The 21507-nt window shown below is 43.5% G+C and overlaps 1 protein-coding gene across 3 annotated transcripts in view; it reads left to right on the top strand.

The window, feature by feature from the left end:
- FARS2 (phenylalanyl-tRNA synthetase 2, mitochondrial) overlaps positions 1-21507 on the top strand; it is a 194136-nt gene that overhangs the window by 100617 nt on the left and 72012 nt on the right. For all 3 annotated transcript variants that reach the window (XM_064161129.1, XM_064161131.1, XM_064161130.1), the window contains exon 6: positions 14475-14635. In XM_064161129.1, the coding sequence (XP_064017199.1) occupies positions 14475-14635 (161 nt within the window). The remainder of the gene's footprint in view (positions 1-14474; positions 14636-21507) is intronic.

Below are 21507 nucleotides of genomic sequence, written 5' to 3' on the forward strand. Positions count from 1 at the left end.
CTGAGTCTCAGCACAACAACCTATTGGAGGGAGTCCAGAGGAGGCCATAGAAATGACTCCTCTGCTCTGAAGACAAGCTGAGGGAGCTGGGTTTGTTCAGCCTGGAGAAGAGAAGGCTCTGAGGAGACCACCTTGTGGCCTTTCAGTACTTAAAGAGGCCAATAAGAAAGATGGGAACAGACTTTTTAGTAGAGCCTGTTGTGACAAAATAAGAGATGACAGTTTTAAGTACAAAGAGGGATATACATGAGGTACAAAGAAGACCTGTATTACACTGAGGGTGGTGAGACACTGTCCTGTGTTGCTGATTTGGTTGGGGATTAATTGACCAAGGCAGGAATTATAAAAATGGAATTAAATTTATTTTCCCCAAAAGCCCCACCCCCCAGACTATGTACAGAACTAGTTAAGGTTTATTTACAGGTTCTAATTCGGTTGAGACATTTTCACAAGGACACTTACAGGCAAGTTTAGTAATTTAGGAAAGTCAGAAAATGGAAGAGGCTAAGCTGCGAGACAGCTCTACCCCACTTACAAATCAGGCTGAGCAGAGAACCTAGGGAACAGATTTTTACTCATGGGCTTGAAGTAGGAGTTTAGGGATGATCCCAGGTCCAGATGCTGCTGGCAGCTCTCTCTCCAATGGACTTAAGGACTTGCAGACTTGTGGGGAAGTGGAAGGAACTGTGCAAGAGCAGGACTGCACAGAATGGTACAGAAGTGGGAGCCATGCAAAAGCAGGAACTCCATGTTTTTTTCCTCACTCAGTATTTTCCTAGACTATGTGTCCACTTGCCATATATACTGGGCATGAAGAATCCAGCCAGTCACCAGGCGATTCCAGCATGGGCTTTCCCACAAGTCTGCACATGCATGGGAAAAGGGCACTTTTTGCTGTTCCCCCTTCAAGCCTGCAAGGACTGGGAGAAGGTGTTTTCATGCTGCCTTTCTCCCCCATTCAAACCTCAGGAGACAGAGGGGGAAAAGAAGGGATTTGGAGTGCCCCAGTGCCCCACGACAGTTGTCCAAAGAGGTGGTAGATGCCTGATCCCTGGAACCATTCCAGGTCAGGTTGTCTGGGGCTCCAAGTAACCTGCTCTAGTTGGAGACGTCTCTACTGACCTCAGGGAGGCTAGACTAGATGGTGTTAATGGTCCCTTCCAACCCAAAGCATTTTATGATTTTAAACCATGCCTATGCAGCTAGAATGATTTTATAAGATGTTGTGGTTTCCATCCTTAGAAGCCTGTGTATTTTAAAAGCATGCTAATGAAAAAGAGATGGTGTAAGGAAAATCAGTTAGTCTGGTGCTCCAGCTCATCAGTGGTCCATCTTGCTGTCTGTCTCATGACCAGTAATGTTTGTATCAGAGAAACTAGGGAAAAACCTACAGCAGACATGTGCCATAACTAAATATTGCAGATATTTCTTTTTGGCCAGGAATCATGTGGAGATCATCTAGTCTAGATTTGCTTGCTAAGGCAGAGTCACCCAGAAAGATTGCCCAGGACCACAACGTTCAGGCAGGTTTGGATTCTCTCCAGAGAAGGAGACTCCACAGCCTCTCTGGACCGCCTGGCCCAGGCTACCAGCACCATCACAACAAAAAAACCTTTTTCTCATGTTCAGATAGAATCTCTTGGGTTCCCGTTTGTGTTTGTTGCCCTGTTGCTGTGCACCACTGAAGAAGAGTCTGTCCCCATCCTCTCGATCCCTGCCCTTTAGCTATTGATGAGGATTGAGAATATCCTCTCTCAGTTTGCTCTTCTCCAGGCTAAACAGCCCCAGGACTCTCAGCCTTTTCCTCCTCAGAGACATATTTCAGTGCCCTCAGCATCTTCACAGCTCTCTCTTGGATTTACCCAGTAGTTCCTTGTCTCTCTTGAACTGGGAACCCAGAACTGGACCCAATACTCCAGATGTGGCCTGAGTAGGGCACAGTACAGGAGGTGAACTTTCCTCAGCCTGCTGGCCACACTCTCGGTGCACCCCAGGAGACTACTGTCCTTGGCCACACGAATACTTGCTGGCTAATGGGAAACTTGTCCACCAGCACTCCCAGTTTCTTCTCTATGGTCCATTTAAGAATTCTAAATGATCACTCTGGACTCTTACTTATGTTCAATTTGTCATGACAAATTCCTCATAGGGAGTATGAGTAGGTGGTAGCAGGAGCAGGGAGGTCATTCTGCCCCTGTACTCTGCACTGGTGAGACCACACCTTGAGTACTGTGTTCAGTTCTGAGCCCCCCAGTTTAGGAGGGACATTGAGATGCTTGAGCGTGTCCAGAGAAGGGCGACGAGGCTGGGGAGAGGCCTTGAGCACAGCCCTACGAGGAGAGGCTGAGGGAGCTGGGGTTGGTTAGCCTGGAGAAGAGGAGGCTCAGGGGTGACCTTATTGCTGTCTGCAACTACCTGAAGGGTGGTTGTGGCCAAGAGGAGGTTGCTCTCTTCTCTCAGGTGGCCAGCACCAGAACAAGAGGACACAGCCTCAAGCTATGCCAGGGGAGATTTAGGCTGGAGGTGAGGAGAAAGTTCTTCCCTGAGAGAGTCATTGGACACTGGAATGGGCTGCCCGGGGAGGTGGTGGAGTCGCTGTCCCTGGAGCTGTTCAAGGCAGGATTGGAGGTGGCACTTGGTGCCATGGTCTGGCCTTGAGCCCTGTGGTAAAGGGTTGGACTTGATGATCTGTGAGGTCTCTTCCAACCCTGATGATACTGTGATACTGTGGTTGATTAGATGAAGTCATTTAAAACTGTGTAATTAAGATTCTGTTAACACAGCATCGTTGTGTAGAATTTAGTACGTTTGGAAGTTCAAAAGCTTCCCAAAATTGGAGCAGAAAGTTCTGTTGAAGAATGTTTTCATGATTTGGAAATCAATTGTAAGAATCAATAACCCTGACCTGTCTTGTTCACTTGGTTAATGATTTGCTTTCTTTGAGGAAATGACTAGTGAGCCTCAAATTTCATCATTTCTAAGAGAAGATTAATTGTAGCACTTCCCTAAGGCTTAATGTTTGTAAAAAAAAACCCAGAAAGAGTCATGTTACAAAAATGCTTCATAAACATTAGTCTCTAGGCTGTGGCTGGTTGTTGTCTTCTGCTCTGTGCCGCCGCAGCACTGTTGGGAAATTATTCTCTCTTATTATTTAATTCCCTTTGGCTTTGAGACAAGCCAGATGGTGAGCTCTCCTTGTAGGGGAGTTTTCAACTTGGCATTACCATTATTCCAATCCCTTATTAGTAACGGAGGAGTGGCAGCCTGTAATCCCCTTTGGTCTAGCTGGGTTTACATACCTGTGTGGCTATTTGAGAATTGCCACTCTTTCTCGTGTTTAATTTCAACCCTGACTCACTGTACAGCACAGAAATGGCCAGCTTCCAAGCAACAAAGAAATACTTAGACATGCTGCTGCTAATTGGGCTATGGGTACCTTTACAGGCTTCTTTCCCTCCTTTCTTACAGACTGTAATAACAAGATTAGAAACATCTCAAGGGAATTTAAGCACAAAACCAAGCATTGCTTTGTCTTTTTTTTTGGGTGAGCCATCTTCCAAAGACTTCTAATTTGATTTTTTTTTTAATGCATAGAGGTTTTTGTTCTTTTTCTTTTTTGTTAAGGAAGGTTTTGAATCTGGGTTAGGAATGAATTGTAATGAGGCTAATGTAAAAAAAAAATTAAATAGTTTATTAACTATACAAAGAAAACTTCCCCAAACTTATTTATGATTAAGACAGACAGATTCTATGATGTGGTTGGTAAAACTGTTTTGCAGAATGTGTGTGTATATATATATATATATCTACACAGTCAAATTAAATGTGTATATGTATATATATACAGTGAAATGATGTAGGAAAGTCTTTAGGAAGGTTTCTAACTAGAGAGCCTTGCAGCACAAACTGCTGCTGAAAGGTTGAGCATAAACCTTTACAGACTTGGGGTACTCACCGCTCAGAAGTCTCACTGTTTGTGCTCCAAAAGCATAAAGAGGGAAATATCTGCAGTGACAGCCAGGTGCTGGACTTCAGGTGGTGCTGATGCGATGGGACTGTGCTGCTTGTTCACTCCAAATGGAGCAGGCCGTCTGAGAAGGCCCACGGACACCACAGAGGTCTTCCATCGGGCGGTCAGCAGCCACCTGGGCACAGCAGGGTGCAGGTGTGCGGGCTGGAGCAGTCCGATTGAGTGCAAGCCCTCGGGCTGGAGCAGTCCGATTGAGCGCTGTGTGCAGCAAGGAGGCGGCCCTGGGGCTGGGGCGGCGGCAGCAAGCCCCAGGGTCGAAACTCGTTGCTAGGACGTTGCTGGGTCGTTACCTACATTCGGGCTGGAACGGGCAGGCTCAGGCTGCCGGTCCTAGGCAAGTCCCCACTTGGGCACGATGCAAAGTGTGGTGGCACACAGAGGCAGTGAGGCAAACCGGCGGCGAGCAAAGCAGCAGCAGCAGCAACATCGAACCAGCAGTTTGCAGGGTTTGAAGCGTTGTGGCCAGCGTCTTTGACCAATAGCGACAGGTAAAGCCAGCCCTGGAACCAGTCCTGAGTTACTCCTCCCAGAAAGGCAGCTGCACAGGCCAGGATCCTGACCTGTGTTTATCACAAACCAAAGCAAGCTGCAAAACAGGGCCAAATGTGGGGACTGAGAAGTGCCAAAGCTTTTGTCTGCTTTCCGGCTTCTTCCACCCGGGAAGAAGAAGCGGGAAGGGGGCGGCAAGGTGGATATTCGGACAGGTGGTTAGGGCATGTGATGGATATGTGTTCTAGGCATGGTTTGGACCTTCTGCCACAATTTTTTCTTTTTCTTTCCTTTTCCTTTTTTTCTTTCTTTTTCCTCTTCCTTTTCCTTTTCCCTTTTCTTTTTCTCTTTTCCTTTTCCTTTTTCTTTTGATATCAGAAATCTAATTCCTGTCACTGATGTGAAAGTTTCAGCACCTAAACCATTAATAAAACTGTAGTATCAAAATGAAGGCAGTGGTTGCTCAACCAGCTGAGAGGACCTGCATTTTGTTTGTTTGTTTGTTTTCATCAGGATCTATTTGCTATGAATGAATTATTTACATCAAGGTTATGGTGTGAACTACTACATTGCTAGCAGAGGTTTCTGCTTTTCAAAGTACAAAGCTGAACACCAAATTACTATTTGGAAAGCTGGAAGAAAAGAAGGCAGAAGATGCTATTTAAGATGACTTACAGGGACTATGTTAAGTCTGTAGGATGTGAAGCTCTGTGTTGCACCACACTGGCTAATCCTTTCCAAAATGTAGGGGTTTGTGTAATTGGACAAGTTGTGTCTTTAGTTTGTGAGAATTCCTAAAATCTCCTGGTTTGATTTTGTCCACTGTGAGCATCCCACTGCAGTATTCTTAAAAGTGATTTGTGAGCATGCTGTGTGTGTAGTTTTGTTGTCATTTAAAAATGATCCTATTGAGTGATGGATTGGAATATTCAGAGTTCTTTGAATGCATCACAAATCAATAGCCAGTTTGCATACCCTGGGTGGCAGGACCTTGATAGGTCTCACAATCCTCCAAAGCCCACATATGGACATCCAGAAATCAGGCATCTCTTAAAGGAGATGTTGGAGCCCTTCTTTCTTTTTCATCTGAAGTGGTGCCATAATCCCAAATGCTGTGTTAAATATTAAATAGTTTGTCTACCATGCCTTGAGATGATGAAAAACTCTGTAAATGACAAGTGACATTTATAGAAGTCCTTCTGATTGTGGTTTCATGAGGAGAGGAAGCCAAAGATGCTATTTCAAATGCTGTCCTGTAGAAAGCATGCAGTTTATTTACCCAAAATTCAGCACTTAACCGTTCACTGCAGCAAGAACTGACAGAGACTTTGTGTGTAAATGACCCAAGAGTGTGCTTGTTTAAAATGTCATCTGCTGAGAAAGAATATCACTGTCACATTCTACCTCCATCTTTTTTTGGCACTGAAATGACAGAGTCTTTCAGACTCCTTTTATTTTTTAAGCCCACTGAAATCCTGTGTAATATCTATAGATCACAGAATCATTTAGGTTGCAAAAGACCTTTCAGATCATTGAGTCCAGCTAGTTTCTGTACAAGGATTTCTGCTGAGATTAATATTTCTGTGCTTTTCCCCAGATGAAAATTTGTCCTTAGCAAAGACTGAGGATGGTTTTCCTGTAAGGAAGTACACATACACAGACACACAAAGCCACAGTCACACGATTGTGCAGATCACAGGGCACCTGCAGAGGTCTGTAGTCCAGCATCCTGACTGAGGCAAGTCCAAGCAGAACAGGCTGCCTGGGATTTTGTTAGTCAGGTTTTAAAGTTCTCCCAAAAAATCCCTTACCCATCTCACTCCACTCAAAAGAGTTGTCCCACTGTGTTTAGAAAGCCAGCAAAGTTGTCTCTCTGCCACTGTGCTCCCAAGTTTTAATTTCTTCCTGTTTCCTACCCATTTCTGTTCAGTCTTGGAATCATAGAACTGTTTTGGTTGGAAGAGACCTTCAAGATCATCAAGGCCAACTGTTAACCCAGTGCTACCACTAAACTGTGTCATTCAGCACCACATCTGCACAGCTTTTAAATCCCTCCAGGAATGAGGACTCCACCAATTCCCTGGGCAGCCTGTTCCAGGGCTTGACAGCCCTTTTAGGGAATACATTTTTCCTGATGTCTAAACTGAACCTCCCCTGCTACAACTTGAAGCTGTTTCCTCATGTCCTATCACTTTTGGGAGGAGAAACTAACTGACTCCAGATCTTCCCTTATTTTCAGAGGAGAGAGACAAAGTGTTCCTGGAGCTGGCCAGGCCACCTTTTAAAGCGACTCTGTGGGTTTATGTTAGCTTTAGTATTAGCCAAACTGCTTGGTGCTAGAGGGAAGAGTGGCAAGCACATGATGGTGGAGTGCAGAGCAATTATAACAGGATTTGGGCTGATGCAATCTTCATCCATAGCTATGCTGATACAATTCATATTTACAAATACTCTTACTGAGGAATTTCAGTGAGTATCTGTAGATATGATGGAGGAAGCGAAGAAGAAACCATTTTTATTGACTTGTTATTTCTCTTTTGGAAAGGTCACTGAGAATTTGCCCAGTGACAAAATAACAACCCAATTAGTATCTGTCCTGTAAAACTAAATGTTAATATAGTTCAGATTCTCCTCTATTGACAAGTGGGACTGATAGTCAAGATGGGCTTCTCTAAATGAGTGCAGGGCAGAAATCACCAGGCACAGCTGGGAATTTCTCCAGCAATTGCTGTCAGCTTTCAAACTGGAGAGGAAGAAAGATGTAATTAAAAGCTATCTGTAGGTTTATTTTCTAGGAAGTCTCTTCTTTTAATTATATTTCTGATAGCTGTAAAAGGCACAATTTGATTAGGGGAGTAAATCTTAAAAGCCCAGCAGCCCCTTTATCCTTTGCCTAGAAAAATTCCCAGTGGAAAATAGTATTTCATTAATTGTCATTACTTAGGAATTATAAAATTAGGGGCTCTTAACACTTCTTTTTTTTTTCCCCTTCTTCATTTCTTTGAATGTCAGTGTCATTACCTTTCCAAAAAAGAAGTTTGCTCTGTAACAACAGACTAATTGCCAGCTGTGGAAAAAGGAGCATTAGCTGGAGAACTGGAGATGTTTTTTTGAGAAAGGATTCTCTTTAACAAGGGGCTTTAAATTGTGATTTTTCAACTGAGCAAGATAAATTATTTGTCTTAATGTATTCATTCCTCCAGAAAGAAACACAGATGAGTGGTTCTCTCAGTTAATTCATGTAAATATTTTATCAGCACATTAAAATCCCATGTAATCAACACAGTAACCTTTCAGTTATGTTTCCATTTGTATACTTCCCAAGGAAGTTACAAAGATCACTGAGTGAAACATGGGGCTTTCCCACTGAGGTGCTCTGACACCCACCCTTCCATTACACTCTTGAGTGTCTCTCTCTTTTCCCACCAAGAAAGCAGTCTGTCCTCTGTGCTCCCACCACAGACGTTTCCCCAGTTTAAGAGACACAAGTCCAGCAGAGGCTATGAAGATGATGAGGGAACGAACATCTCTTGGAGGAGGAAAGGCTGACAGACCTGGGGCTGTTTAGCCTGGAGAAAAGCAGACTGAGAGGGGATCTTCTCAATGTTGAGCAATATCTAAAGGGCAGAGGGCAAGAGGATGGGGCCAGGCACAAAGTGGAACTCTGGAGGTTCTGTCTGAACAGGAGGAAGAGCTGTGCTGAGTGTGCTGGTGTCCTGGACCATGCTGCCCAGAGAGGTTGTGGAGTCTCCTTCTCTGGAAAAATTCCAAACCTGCCTGGACATTGTGGTCCTGGGCAACCTGCTCTGGGTGACTCTGCTTTAGCAAGGAGGTTGAGCAAGATGATGCCTAGATGTTCCTTCCAATTCCTACCATTCTACAGTTCTCTTCCTGCCTGTGTGAGAAAGTTCTTAGTGAAATGTAGGAAAATCTCCTAACATAAACTTTTTCACATGGGGCTGTTGTGTGCTTTTTTTGTGTCACTGCCTGACTTTAGTCCCTGGGATCAGGTCTGTTGAGTGCTCAAATGTGCAGCTATAGTAATTTGGAGCTGTACTTCAGACAAATACCATGCTCAGAAACATCAGATCCCAGGCATCTCAGATTGGGAGCAAACTTAATAGATGCTTTTTATTTTAAAGTCTGTTCCCAAGTTTGCAGTCTGCAATACAGGGAACAGCCAAGACTTCCTCAAATCACCCAGAAGAGAAGTGGAAGAAGGGAAAATAACTCCTTAATATTTTTGAAGCCTTCAATTAATGTTGGAGCTGAATGCTTCTTTGGGAAGCTTGCAAAAGAAGGAATGTGTCTTCAGAATTCTGCCTGCATTTTACTCAGTGGATAAGGCACTCAGTTTCCATGTTCAGCAACACAAGGAACACAACCAGGGATGTTTAACCACTGCCACTTCTCTGTGCTGAACAGAGCAAAGTCTCATGGAAAGATCAATGCTTGTTTGACTCATTGAAGAGAGCACCTTAATGTATTTCTAAGATGAGAGCATCTTAGTGTTCCTTAGGCACCTCAATTATGGCATCTCAGATTATTTGAATGGTTCATTGAAACACCAAGTGTTGTGTTAATGCTCACTTTTGTGGGCCATTTCCTGGCTGTTAGAAAACTGAAAGATGGAGATACTCTGTTGCTATCCTCACATTCTTATGAGTCAGTGTCATACAATTATAAGCTTGGTAGAGTCGTTCCGTATCTATATACCATTATAATTATTGCACATACAAAATTCCAGCTATAATTGAGAGTTTATATGAACATAGAGGGAGATGAATGATTTTTTTTTCAAGCAATTTTGGAAGCTGGAGTGCTTTATGTGGCAGTCTTTGTCTTTGGGTATCTTTTCTAAGGAAAATCTGTCTTCCTTCAAAGGTAGATAAAGCTGTTGTCATTTCAAGCTGTTCTTGTGGACAAGAAGTTAATATTGAGCCAAGAGTGTGTTCCTGTGTCAAATAAAAAGCTGATGATCTCCTGGGGTACATTAAGAGTATGACCAGCAGGTTGAGAGAAGTTCTCCTCCTCTACTGTACCCTACTGAGGCCACACCTGGAGTACTGTGTCCAGTTCTGTGCTTCCCAGCTCAAGAGAGACTGGTAAATACTGGAGAGAGTCCAGGGGAGGCTACAGAGGTGTTGAGAGCACTGGAATATCTCTCTGAGGAGAAAAGATTGACAGACCTGGCACTGTTTAGCCCGGAAAAGAACAGACTGAGAGGAGATCTTATCAATGCTGGCAACGATTTAAAGGATGAGTGTCAACAGAATGGGCCCAAACTCTTTTCAGTGGAGCCTGACAACGGACACAAGCCAGAACATAAGGAAAAGCTTCTCTGCTTGAGGATGCAGGAGCCCTGGAGCAGGCTGCCCAAGGAAATTGTGTAGTATCCTTCTCTGGAGAGATTCCAAACCTGAGTAGACATTGTGATCCTGGGCAACCTGCTCTGGGCTTTAGCAGGGGTGCTGGACTTGTTCTCCAGAGATCCCTTCCAGCCCCCCCCCATGCTGGGATTCTGTGATGTTTAAGGATCGCTTCCTCACTGGAAGAATATTACATTGTGATGGTCTTTGTGTTCTTCCTTGCTTTGCCTGTCATTCTTGAACAAAACCCTTCTTGTAAAACACTGAACAGTCAAGGATCATATTGGTGAAGTTTTCCTAAAGGATTTGCATCTGGCAGCAATAATAAATAGTAGTTCTACCTGTGAAGAATTAACATACACAACTGAATTTTTGAACTGTACTGCAGACCTGGTCAGGACTTGGGATAGGAAATGGCACTGTCCTTCATGGAGAATGTCTGGGGTTGAGATCTACAAGGAGAAAGGAAAAAAAAGTCTCTCAGAAACTAAGGAAGCTGTTTGTTCAGCTCTGTAGGCTGATGTACAGAGAAAAAGGAAGACCATACATCATAAAAGTATTTGTAGCTAATGACTTGTATTGCTCTTGGGAATTACGTATCTGCTTTATCTGATATAATTTGAAAGGTTGCAGGTTAACTGCAGTGTATGGTTAGAAAAAAAAGGACTATCTGAAGTTTGAAGTAAGATTCTTTTTGTTATTCATTTTGTCGTGGATGCTTGGAAGGTTTTGTGGGGATGGGAGAAGTGCAAAGATAGGAAGATGGAAAGGAGAGGGGAGGAGGACTGAGGAATCATAGAATCAACCAGATTGGAAGAGACCTCCAATATCAGCCAGTCCAACCTAGCACCCAGCCCTAGCCACTCAACTAGACCATGGCACTGAGTGCCTCAGCCAGGCTTTTCTTGAACACCTCCAGGGACGATGACTCCACCACCTCCCTGGGCAGCCCATTCCAATGCAAATCACTCTCTCTGCCAACAACTTTCTCCTAACATCCAGCCTAGACCTCCCTTGGCACAACTTGAGACTGTGTCCCCTTGTTCTATTACTGGTTGCCTGGGAGAAGAGAGCAACCCCCACCTGGCTACAGCCTCCCTTCAGGTAGTTGTAGACAGCAATGAGGTCTGCCCTGAGCCTCCTCTTCTCCAAGCTAAACATCCCCAGCTCCCTCAGCCTCTCCTCATAGGGTTCATGTTCCAGGCCCCTCACCAGCTTAGTTGCTCTTCTCTGGACACATTCCAGCACCTCAACATCTCTCTTGAATTGAGGGGCCCAGAACTGGACTCAGTACTCAAGGTGTGGCCTGACCAGTGCTGAGTACAGGGGAAGAATAACCTCCCTTGTCCTACTGGCCACACTGTTCCTGTTACAGGCCACCTGGGCACACTGCTGGGGGCAGAAAGAGAAAAGAATTGGAAATTTAAAGTATCAGTTGAAGGTGGGAACATTCCTCCTTGTGGATGCTTTGGTTTATTCTTGCCTCTTTTTGCTCATCTAGTTTTCCCATTCTCTTCCACTCCAGTCATCCATTTCTCCCTATTTTCCTTGCAGCTGTTCAGCCCGGTGAAATACAGGTGAAAAGGTAGAATGTGTGTTAATTACATGTAAGAAGAAAATGGAATCCAGTGGATGGCTTCCATGGGTAGAATTGTTTTTAATAGGCTGTTCCTTTAATATGTACCCAGATATTTTGATGGTGGAACAAAAATAAGTATACATATTAGAAACTCAAATCAAAGCCTTTAAAGTTCTTTTGTTTGTTTTTCAAGTGGAGCAGACAGAAGAGATCAGTCTGACCCAGGAGACAAAGCTGTGGTCTCAAAGTGACTATTATCATTAGAAAACCATTCCACATGTGAGATTTAGAAAAAGAAGTCCTTCCACAGAACAGGCATAATTGCATGTTTACTTCTTCTCTCGAGTTCTTGAGGAGTGGCTTACTTAGCATGCAGTCTGAGAGCCAAGTTCTTTTTTAGGAGCTAATTTAAACTGAATTGCACACGGGAGCCTGAATGCATCAATTTAATGGAGTTAGAGAATAATAGGACAGTTTGGAATTTGTTTTGTTCGCTGAAGAGAAACGTTCAGAAGGAAACTTCAGTGAGCTTTTTGGCCTTGGTTGCTTAACGTCCCAGATACCTGACCTTGCACTTCTGAAAGCTCTTCTGTATTAGACTCTCACTTTAGTATCCTTTTCTCACAGAATCACAGAACTGTGGAGGGTGGAATAGACCTCTGAGATCAAGTCCAGCCTATGACCTAACACCATTGCATCGACTGGACCACGTCATTAAGTGCCACATCCAGTCTTTCCTTAAACACCTCCAGGGATGGCAACTCCACTGCCTCCCTGGGCAGTTCATTCCAGTGTTTAATTACCCTTTCCATGAGAAAGTGCTTCCTAGCATCCATCCTAAACCTCCCCTGACACAGCTTCAGTCCATGCTCTCCTGTCTTGTCACAAGTTTCCTGGGAGAAGAGCCTGAACTCTGCCTTTCTACAACTTCCCTTCAGGTAGTTGTAGAGTGTGAGAAGGTCCCCTCTGAGTCTCCTCTCCAGGCTGAATGACCCCAGCTCCCTCAGCCTCTCCTCATCAGACTTTCCCTCCAGCCCCCTCACCAGTCTCTTTGCTCTCCTTTGGACCTGCTCCAGCACCTCAGTATCCTTGCAGTGAAGGGCCCAGAACCGCACACAGTGCTGGAGGTGATGCCTCACCAGTGCTGAGTACAGGGGCAGGATTACATTCCTGGTGCTGCTGGCCACACTGTTCCCGATACAAGCCAAGATGCCACTGGCCTCCTGTGCCACCTGGGCACACTGCTGGCTCGTGGTCAGCCACTTGTCAAACAGCACTCGGAGGTCACTCTCTGCCAGGCTATTCTCCAGCCACTCATCCCCCAGTCTATAGTGCAGCATGGGATTATTGTGGGCAAAGTACAGGACCCTGCCCTTGGCCTTGTTAAACCTCACATTGCTGGGCTCAGCCAATCAACCCAGCCTGACCAGGTCTCTCTAAAGTTTCTGCATGTAAAAGCTATGATTCCAAATGTACAGGAGTAGTAGGAAATCATTTTATGTGGCTTATTTTTAACACAGGTAGATGTGGTTTGTGTTGCTGACCTCACATAGAATTGCATTGCCAGTCTCTAGCAATAAACAATTTGCAGAATCTGTTTTTCAAGGCTGTGTTCAGAGGCCATCCAGTAACCACATAGAGTTTAAATGTGAGCATAGGTCTTTGTTTCAGGAATTTCGGCTGGGTTGTGTCAAGTCACATGTTCATTATGTCTATAGCTTATTTCCCGTGCAGTTGAAAGCACTGTTTTGTGTTATAAAACCTGATATGGTCACTGTGTCCTTGAGAAGTTGTTCACCCCTCTTCCCACCAGTTTAGTTCCTGAATTTTCTCCATGAACACATTTGGACTGAAAGCATGAGATCTTTGCTTCTGGAACTCATCCCAGCTGTCAGCTACATGCCTTTTGTGTATATTCATTTTTGGCCCCTTGGTGAAGCACACCTCTTATTCAGGCTGTTGTATGCTCCTGACTTAGCCTAAGTCCAAGATCAAAATTCAATTTTTTCACTTCTCAGTAACTGCTGAGTACAACAGTTTTAAGACCCATTTAGGCTCTATTGAAAAATTTCTTTCTTGGCAACTTTACAGGAGCTGAGAAAAATTGTTAAATAAAAGCCAGCATAGATATAAAATCAGTGTGACCTAAGTGTATAACAAAAAAATGTTGTTACACATTGCACAGTACATCTTGCACAGTGCAAAATGTTCTGTCTCATCCTCCTTGAGAAAGTGTGTGGGTAAGAATTAAGGGGTAGGCTAATATGGGTGATATTATAGGGGCCACCTGATCAGGAAGAGGAAAACGATGAGGCCTTCTACAGACAGCTTAAAGCAGCCTTGCAATCACATGCCATGAGTATAATGAAGGACTTTAACCACCCTGATATTAGCTGGAAAGGTAACACAGTGAGGCACAAAGAATCCAGAAGGTTCTTGCAGAGCACTGATGATAACTTTTTGATACAGACGGTGGAGGACCCTATAAGGAGAGGTGTGCTGCTGGACCTTGTGCTAATGAACAAAGAAGGTCTGGCTGGTGGTGTGAATGTTGGAGGCAGCCTTGGCTACAATGATCACAAAATGGTGGAGTTCAGAATTGTGCAAGGAGTTAGCAGGCTAGTAAGTTGGATCACAACCCTGGACTTCAGGAGAGCCAACCAGGGAGACTGGACTAGGTGATGCCCAGAGGTCCTTGCTAACCCCCACCATTCTGTTATTCTCTGATTGCATTTCTAAGGGCAGATTAGCTCAGTTTATTGGTCAGTCTCAGCACACTGGTTTGAGCAGGAAGTATCTTTCGAGCCTGTGCTTGGTCTTCTTAATTCTTAGGACTTCTGTCCTGCAGCCTTTAGATTTTTCCATTTGGCAGTTACTTGTAGGGTTTTTTTTCTGTCTTGCTACTTCACCTTTTTATTCCTTTTTGGTAAATAGCAAACATTTTATCAGCAATTTTTCATGTTGTAAACTTCAGCTCTTGAATGTTTATCTTCTTTGTTTCTTGCAGCTGGTGCTGAGGAGAAAATTGGCTGGGCATTTGGCTTGGGTTTGGAAAGGCTGGCCATGATCCTGTATGATATCCCCGACATCCGACTTTTCTGGAGCGAAGATGAACGCTTCTTGAAACAGTTTGTTGTGCCTCACATTTGGGAAAAGATAAAATTCCAGGTAAAATAGCACAGAGTATCAGAACTTTATGTCAGTAAGAAATGTGTGTAGAATAGAGAACATCACCCAGTTAAAATTCTGTGCCATTAACTGATTAGGTTTTAAAGCAATAGCTTTGCAGCTATCATGACTCTCTGATACACTGTAGCAGCTTTTGATGATAACATTTTTTTCAGCCACATCATGCTGTGAGGTGCTGCTGATAGGCAGTGAATCTCTCTGCTCTGAGTAACACTTAAGCACATATAACTTGTACATTTATCCAGGGTAGGAATTGCTATAGGCCTGTGCGTTGTTTGAGTCTGTTCCTGAGTTGTGTCCACCGTTCTGTTTTGCTATAAAATTGTGGTTGATGCTGAATGCCATAACACAGTCCCAGTTCTTCCCATTGCTTCACTCCACATTCATTGAAGTCAACGTGAGTAGCATTGTCAGCAGCAGAGTGGTAAAGACCAGCACTCCAAACCTGGAAAGTGAAAGCAGCAACTGGAAGCAGGAAGCCTCTCATGTTACGATCTGAACTTGAAGCTCCATGATACCTTGCTCTTGTTAGCATTTTCATTTGGAAGCTGGCATGGTGGCACCATGGTATCATCAGCAGATTCAGCTTAGCACATGATAGCTCTTGTCAGTGGTGGGCAATGATAGGACAAGGGGCAACAGGTCCAAACTAGAACACAGGAGGTTTCACTTGAACTTAAGGTAAAACCTAACATTGCGGGTGCCAGAGTACTGGAACAGGCTACCCAGAAAGGGTGTGGAGTCTCCTTCTCTGGAGAGATTCCAAACCTCTCTGGGCACGTCTGTGCAACCTGATATAGGCATACTTGAGTTAGCAGTGGGGTTTGACTGGAAGTTCCCCAGAGATCTCTTCCAACCCTCACCATTCTGTGATTGCATGACTTAAAGTATGTTTTGTGTGTTTTAACAGCCTGAATGTGTCAGACTTCTCCATGTGTCATCAGTAGCTGGGGAAAACTGACAATGCTGGCACCATTGTGGCCACTCAGCAGAGCAGTGTTGGAGTGCTGCTCCTCACAGATCAGCTTACTGAGTTGATTTGGATCACCAAATCACTCCAGATGTAGGTGGTGACACAAGTCAGTAGTGATGATGATCAGAGACTGGTAATGTGCCTCTAGTCGCTTGTGCAGAGCTTCTGCTCAGGCTGTGAAATCCAGGACTAAGGACAGATAGGGTGGGAAGGACTAAGCACCTGCAAGATGTAATGTAATGAAACAAATGGCTCGGATCTGATCTCGAGTGCTCTGCTACAGCTGAATTTGTCAGAACTCTGAGTACCATTGCACATTGTTGCTTTCCAGATCATGCTGAGCTGCTGTTCTTACAAATGAAAAAAAGCTGCTCTGTCCATGGGTTGACAACTCAAGAACAGGCACCCAAATGAAACAATGTTTAGAGGAGGAAGGCTCTCACAGTTCAGATGAAGTGTGCTGTACTCAGCACATCTTGATTAAGATGAATGAGCTCAGGTGGCAGGACAGTTCCTGGACCCTCCATCATTTTGGTGCCATGGAGAGCAAGTGATGTGTCACACCACTTGATTGCTGATTCATTCTCTCCTTGCAAAGTCACTGCTGGTAGCTGTGGCTGCTCTTGTTTTAAATAATTATTTATTTGGATTGCAAATGAGCCTTGTGGCCCAAACTGAGGCAGAGCAGAAGCTGTTTGTGCAGTTCTAAAAGAAGCTCTGGTACAGAGGGAATCTGGATCAGATTCTCAGCCAAGTTGCAAACTCCCTCTGTGAGACTATGGGAGTTGCTTTAGTTTTCTTTTCCTCATTTCTGCAATATCTGCAATAAACCAAGCACCACCTACTCTTTACCACCCACTTCCATCATCTCCAGGGGCTGCTCCTTCCTTGTATCTGCTGGCACATGGAGTCTCTCCAAACTCTGTTTCTTCATAATCAGTTACCATCAATACTTAAAATAATAGACCTTCTAACCAGGGTCATTCTGGTGGTCCTGGGACAAAGCTTCCAAAAACCTCTGCTGGGAGACCCAAAGGGTTAATAACCTTTGGCAGTGGAGAGAGCAGAGTGGACAAGCAGCTTGAATTGGCACTGTTTGCACCCTGCTGAAGCCAGAATGGTCTTAGTGGCCTAACTCAGAAGGAAGTCTCTACTTTGAGAAGTGAATGATCAAGGTTAGTGGAGGTAGAACAAGTTTATCTTCAGAGAGACATAGTTGTGTAGAAATAATTGATTAATGTTAATAAATATGTGAAGGATGGGGTTCAGGAGGACAGAGCCAGGCTCTTCACAGTGATGGCCAGTGAAAGGCAAGAGGCAGTGGGTGCAAGCCAGAGCGTAGCAGGTTCCACATGAACATAAGGATAAACTTTCTAACTCTGAGGGTGATAGAGCACTGGAACAATCTGCCCAGAGAGGTTGTGGAGCCTCCTTCTCTGGAGACATTCAAACCCCACCTGTATGTGTTCCTACATGATCCTGCTCTGGCCAGGGTGGTTGCATGGGATGTTCTTTTGAGGTCTCTTCCAACTCCTTAGATTCTGTGCTTCTGTGATTCATTATACAGAAAAGGAAATCAAACTCAGCTTATCTTGTCTCCTTTGCAAGGTAGCAGAGGCTGGGCAATTAAGTTCCTATTCTAATGACGAAGGATTTATCCAGTAGCCCAGTTTGCACTATCTGCTGTGTTCACACTGTTGTGCAGAACAACTTTTTTCCCTTATTGAGCACTTCTCAGTTCCCTGGTACAGTTATCATCCCTGAGCATCTTTCCTGTGCACATCCCTCTGTGTTGCTGGGAGATATGGAGTTTGTCCTGAAGCTTTAGAAGACACTGAGAATAAAATGCACTGGCAAGTCCAAGGGGAAACTTTGCAAGCAAACCATCTTAGTTTGTATCTTTTGTTCCATGCTTGAGGAAGAGAGCATCTAATGTGTAAGCCAGCCATTTCAACCAGTTTGATCCTGCTAAATTCACTGTCTTGATCCATCATTAGTATGCTGCTCCGCATCATTTGTATTTATTAGCTTTATTTTCTGGTAAAAAAAAAGTAAATAGATTCACTGACTGCTACATTTTCAGGTTGTTTTTCATCAAGATGAGGTAACTCCGTGCTTAAATGGTTATTCATTTATTATGTTTGCTTTCTAATAGTGCATTTATTAAAAGCAAATACACAACCATTAGTATGTAAATTTAACTTGGATGCCTGAAGAAATGAAGTACAGCCTCAACTTTGATTTATTGTTTAATTAGTTTTGCTGTAATTGAAGATATATACAGGCAGTGTGTATGCAGGAGAGAGTAGACAATGGTGTAGCATAAACATTTTATTGGCATAACTTTGGGCAGGTTGAATTTCATAGGGGTGACTCACAAGGAGCATCAACAAAACCTTTACGGTGCTGTATCATCTCAGGTTTGTATACTGTGCAAAACTTCATGAAACTCCTTTGTTAGTGTTGGATAAGCCATGGAAAGAAAACCTTCTTCATTGTGGAGATGAAGCTGCTCTACTGGATTAGAAATCGTTTGTCTTCTCTCAGCAGGATGTGGTGTCTTGAATCATTTGTAGCCAGTACTGGTATTAAAGCTCCAGGAACCTGAGTCCTCTGACTTGAGTTAGGCAAAGTAGTGAAGCAAATGCTGAGCTTTAAACTTTTGAGCAGTCCCATTTAGATCAATGGGATAATCCCTATGCTCAGTCAAATGTAATCTGAATGACTGAAGAGTTTCAGGTGAGATGTCTGACAAACCACAAACTTCATTTGCAATATCTTTGACCCTGGGTTTACTTATCAAAATTTGAGCAAAGAAAGTCAAGAAGCAAGCACCTGGAGAGTAAACAGGACTTGAATTCTTATTCTCTGCTGAAGATGATCAACTGGAAACATGGGAAGGGAAGAATGAAATAGAGACTCTGAAATAAAAACAGTGACAGTCACAAGAGAAAACTAACCACTAAGATTAAACAAAGTAAGAGGAAGGTAGAAAGAAGAAGAGCTCTGCTTTGGGCCCTGAAGAGAATATAGAATCATAGAATCATGGAAAAGTGTAGGGGCAAACAGAAAGTTTAAACAAAATGCTATTTAGGCAGCTATACTGTGAGGTGGTTGAGGGACTCTTTTTCCTCTGTGGTTCATGAAATCCGCATCAGTTCCCTAATCCACTTCTCAGTGCTGCCCCGTGCCCTCAGCACAGGCAAGGAGACAACACTTTTCTTCTTCAGAAGTTACTGAGGAAAGATAGGAGGTAAAAATCCTGTAAAGTGGCTTTGCTACTGGTTAATGTGCCACAGCACTGTGGCTTTTATGAATAAGCAGCACAAGGGAATGGTTGTGGATCCGTGAGGGAGGCAAGTAGAAGGAGGAAGCTTTGCTAGCTTGGTGTCTGTCTTGTGTGTAACTTGGACATCCAAAACCTCAGCCCTGGAGGAAAGAAGGAAGTAGTCGAGAAGTAATTGAAAGAAAAGTCAAGGAGAAGAAAGGACAAGAGTAACTTGGGTGGAAACATATAGTTGAAAGGTTTTGGTCACTTAAATTGCATTGATGGCATCCCAAATGAAACCGAACTGGGCAAAATCTATGAGACCCACTGAATCTGTAGATGTCTTCCATGGACATCAGGCTAGGCTCTCCTGGTGCTTTGGCACAAGCAAAAGAAAAAAAACAGTGCCTCAAGAATGTCCACCTGAGGTGTGGCAGAATTTGGAGCACGTTGCAAAGGTGGAGGATGACGAGTGCATGTGTTCAGAATGTGTCATCAATGCATGTGAAAGAGATTCCCAGCTACTGGGAACAGACCACTAGGGACTACCTTCCAATCTGTGTTTAAACATAAAGGAGCAACTGCAGCCTTGGCTGAATTTTGAGTTCACCTTAAGGTGATGTACATAAATGAATTTCCAGTTAAAAATGCTGCCATAACATACAGTTACTATCAGCAGAATAATTTTTTTGATAGGCAAATGCCAATACAACCAAATCAAAGTACACCTGATAATATTTAAGTGGTTATTTGGCCCAAAGGGCAATAAGCCTTAAAAACCATGTGTTGATGTGGTTTCCTATGGTCTCTAAACCTTGTGTATTTGCAGTTTGACTCATTGAGGCTCTTCAAAACAAATAGCTCAAATGAGTAATTCTGTTGCTGAATATATCAGCTGATCTTTATTGCTTCCCAAATGATGAAGTATAATAGCTATACAAGTGCTTAAATAACCCATGGAGCAATTTCCAGCAGTGATATATATGCTGAAACCCACACTAAATTAATACTAGGTGAAGGACTAAACCTGGAAATCTAAAATGGTTACATGAAGCTCTGAGAACCATCTGCTGGTGCTCTCAGCAGAAATCCACAAGTATTCAGAGCTCCCAGTCTTACTGTCTAAAAAGAAATTATGTAGCTGGTAAGGAGGTAACCCTTCCATTTCCCCCAATATTTTTCCAATATTGGTTTAATTAGAGTTTGGTGAAGAGAATTCAGCTAGGAGGATGGCACAGTAACTCTCTTAAGACTTAAGTCTTTGTCCCTGGCCTAAGAAATTACTCCATTTCTCTGCTCAGTAATTCTGTTTCCCACACTGTTTACAACTGTAGGTGTCTTGTACCTCTTGTCTCAGCATGTCTTCTCCAGTACTATTCTGTAGTGGAAAGTTCTTCAGGACAGGGGCTGTTGTTTTGTACTCTGTCTACCTAAAGGAACCCTGTTTTCTGCATGGCAGCCCTAGGTAACTATCACAATCTGAGCAGCTGCATGCTTACACAGCAGGGTTAAATACATCTGGAACCATTCTGCTGTGAGGACAGGCTGAGAGAGCAGGGGATGTTCAGGATGGAGAAAAGAAGGCTCCAAGAAGACCTTATTGTGGCTTTTCAGTACTTAAAGGAGCAACTAAGAAAGATGGCAACTGCAGGGGTGGTTGGACTAGATAACCTTTAAAGGTCACTTCTAACCCAAACCATTAAATTACTTGATGTAAAGTGGTCTCTAAAATCATGCCTAAACCCCTATTATTATTTGCATTCTGATCATCCATTGCTGTAGAGTCTCTCTTGGAAATGAGGGCTGGGAAGAGCAGTCTGGGTAATGTGTGTGTGAACAGAAGCACCTTATGGAGTCCATGTCATTAATAACCACCCCCCCACACACCCCTCACCCCCCCTAATTTCCAACTAACACTTCTCTGATCCGAATATGTATTAGGCTGCAGAGAATAATCAAACAACAGAAGGCACAGTTGGGAAGAACTGTATTATTCTTATTGTGCCCATCCTCAATTTCCTTCATCTTGCTAATGTGAGAGACACATGGACCATAGCAGTGACAGCCTAAACCAAAATGTGATGAGTAAGGGGTGCATATGCTGCAGAAGATTTGCTTTTGCAATTAGCTAAATATGAATAATGAGAAGAAATGGCCTCTTTAGAGAACTGCTTGTGTCCTCCTGCTCCTGTACATGTGTTAAATCCAGTTTGCATAATTATTCCCACATGGAACCTATTCTCCTAAATCAGCAATAGTGAACCTATTTTCTGATCCTTTTTAAAGTAAGGGAGGACATTAAAGAAGTACCTGTTCTGCACAAGGATTCTGCTGGTAGGGATTTAAATGTTCTTTGTGCATTTTATTGTTCCATATTTTCTGATCCTTTTTAAAGGAAGAGCATTAAAGAAATACCTGTTCTGCACGAGAATTCTGCTGTCAGAGGTTTAAATGTTCTTTATGCATTTTACTGTTCCATATTTAAATGCTTACTGTGCTTTTTGTGCTTGATCTGTTCTCAACTCATGGCTTCTCTGTAGTTTTCCAAGTGTTGTTACTCTCGAAGTGTACAGCTTTAGGAATGCTCAGGGTTTGCCTGAAAGGAATAGT

Source organism: Pogoniulus pusillus, chromosome 21 (genome assembly GCF_015220805.1).
Source record: "Pogoniulus pusillus isolate bPogPus1 chromosome 21, bPogPus1.pri, whole genome shotgun sequence".
Lineage (NCBI taxonomy): Eukaryota > Metazoa > Chordata > Aves > Piciformes > Lybiidae > Pogoniulus > Pogoniulus pusillus.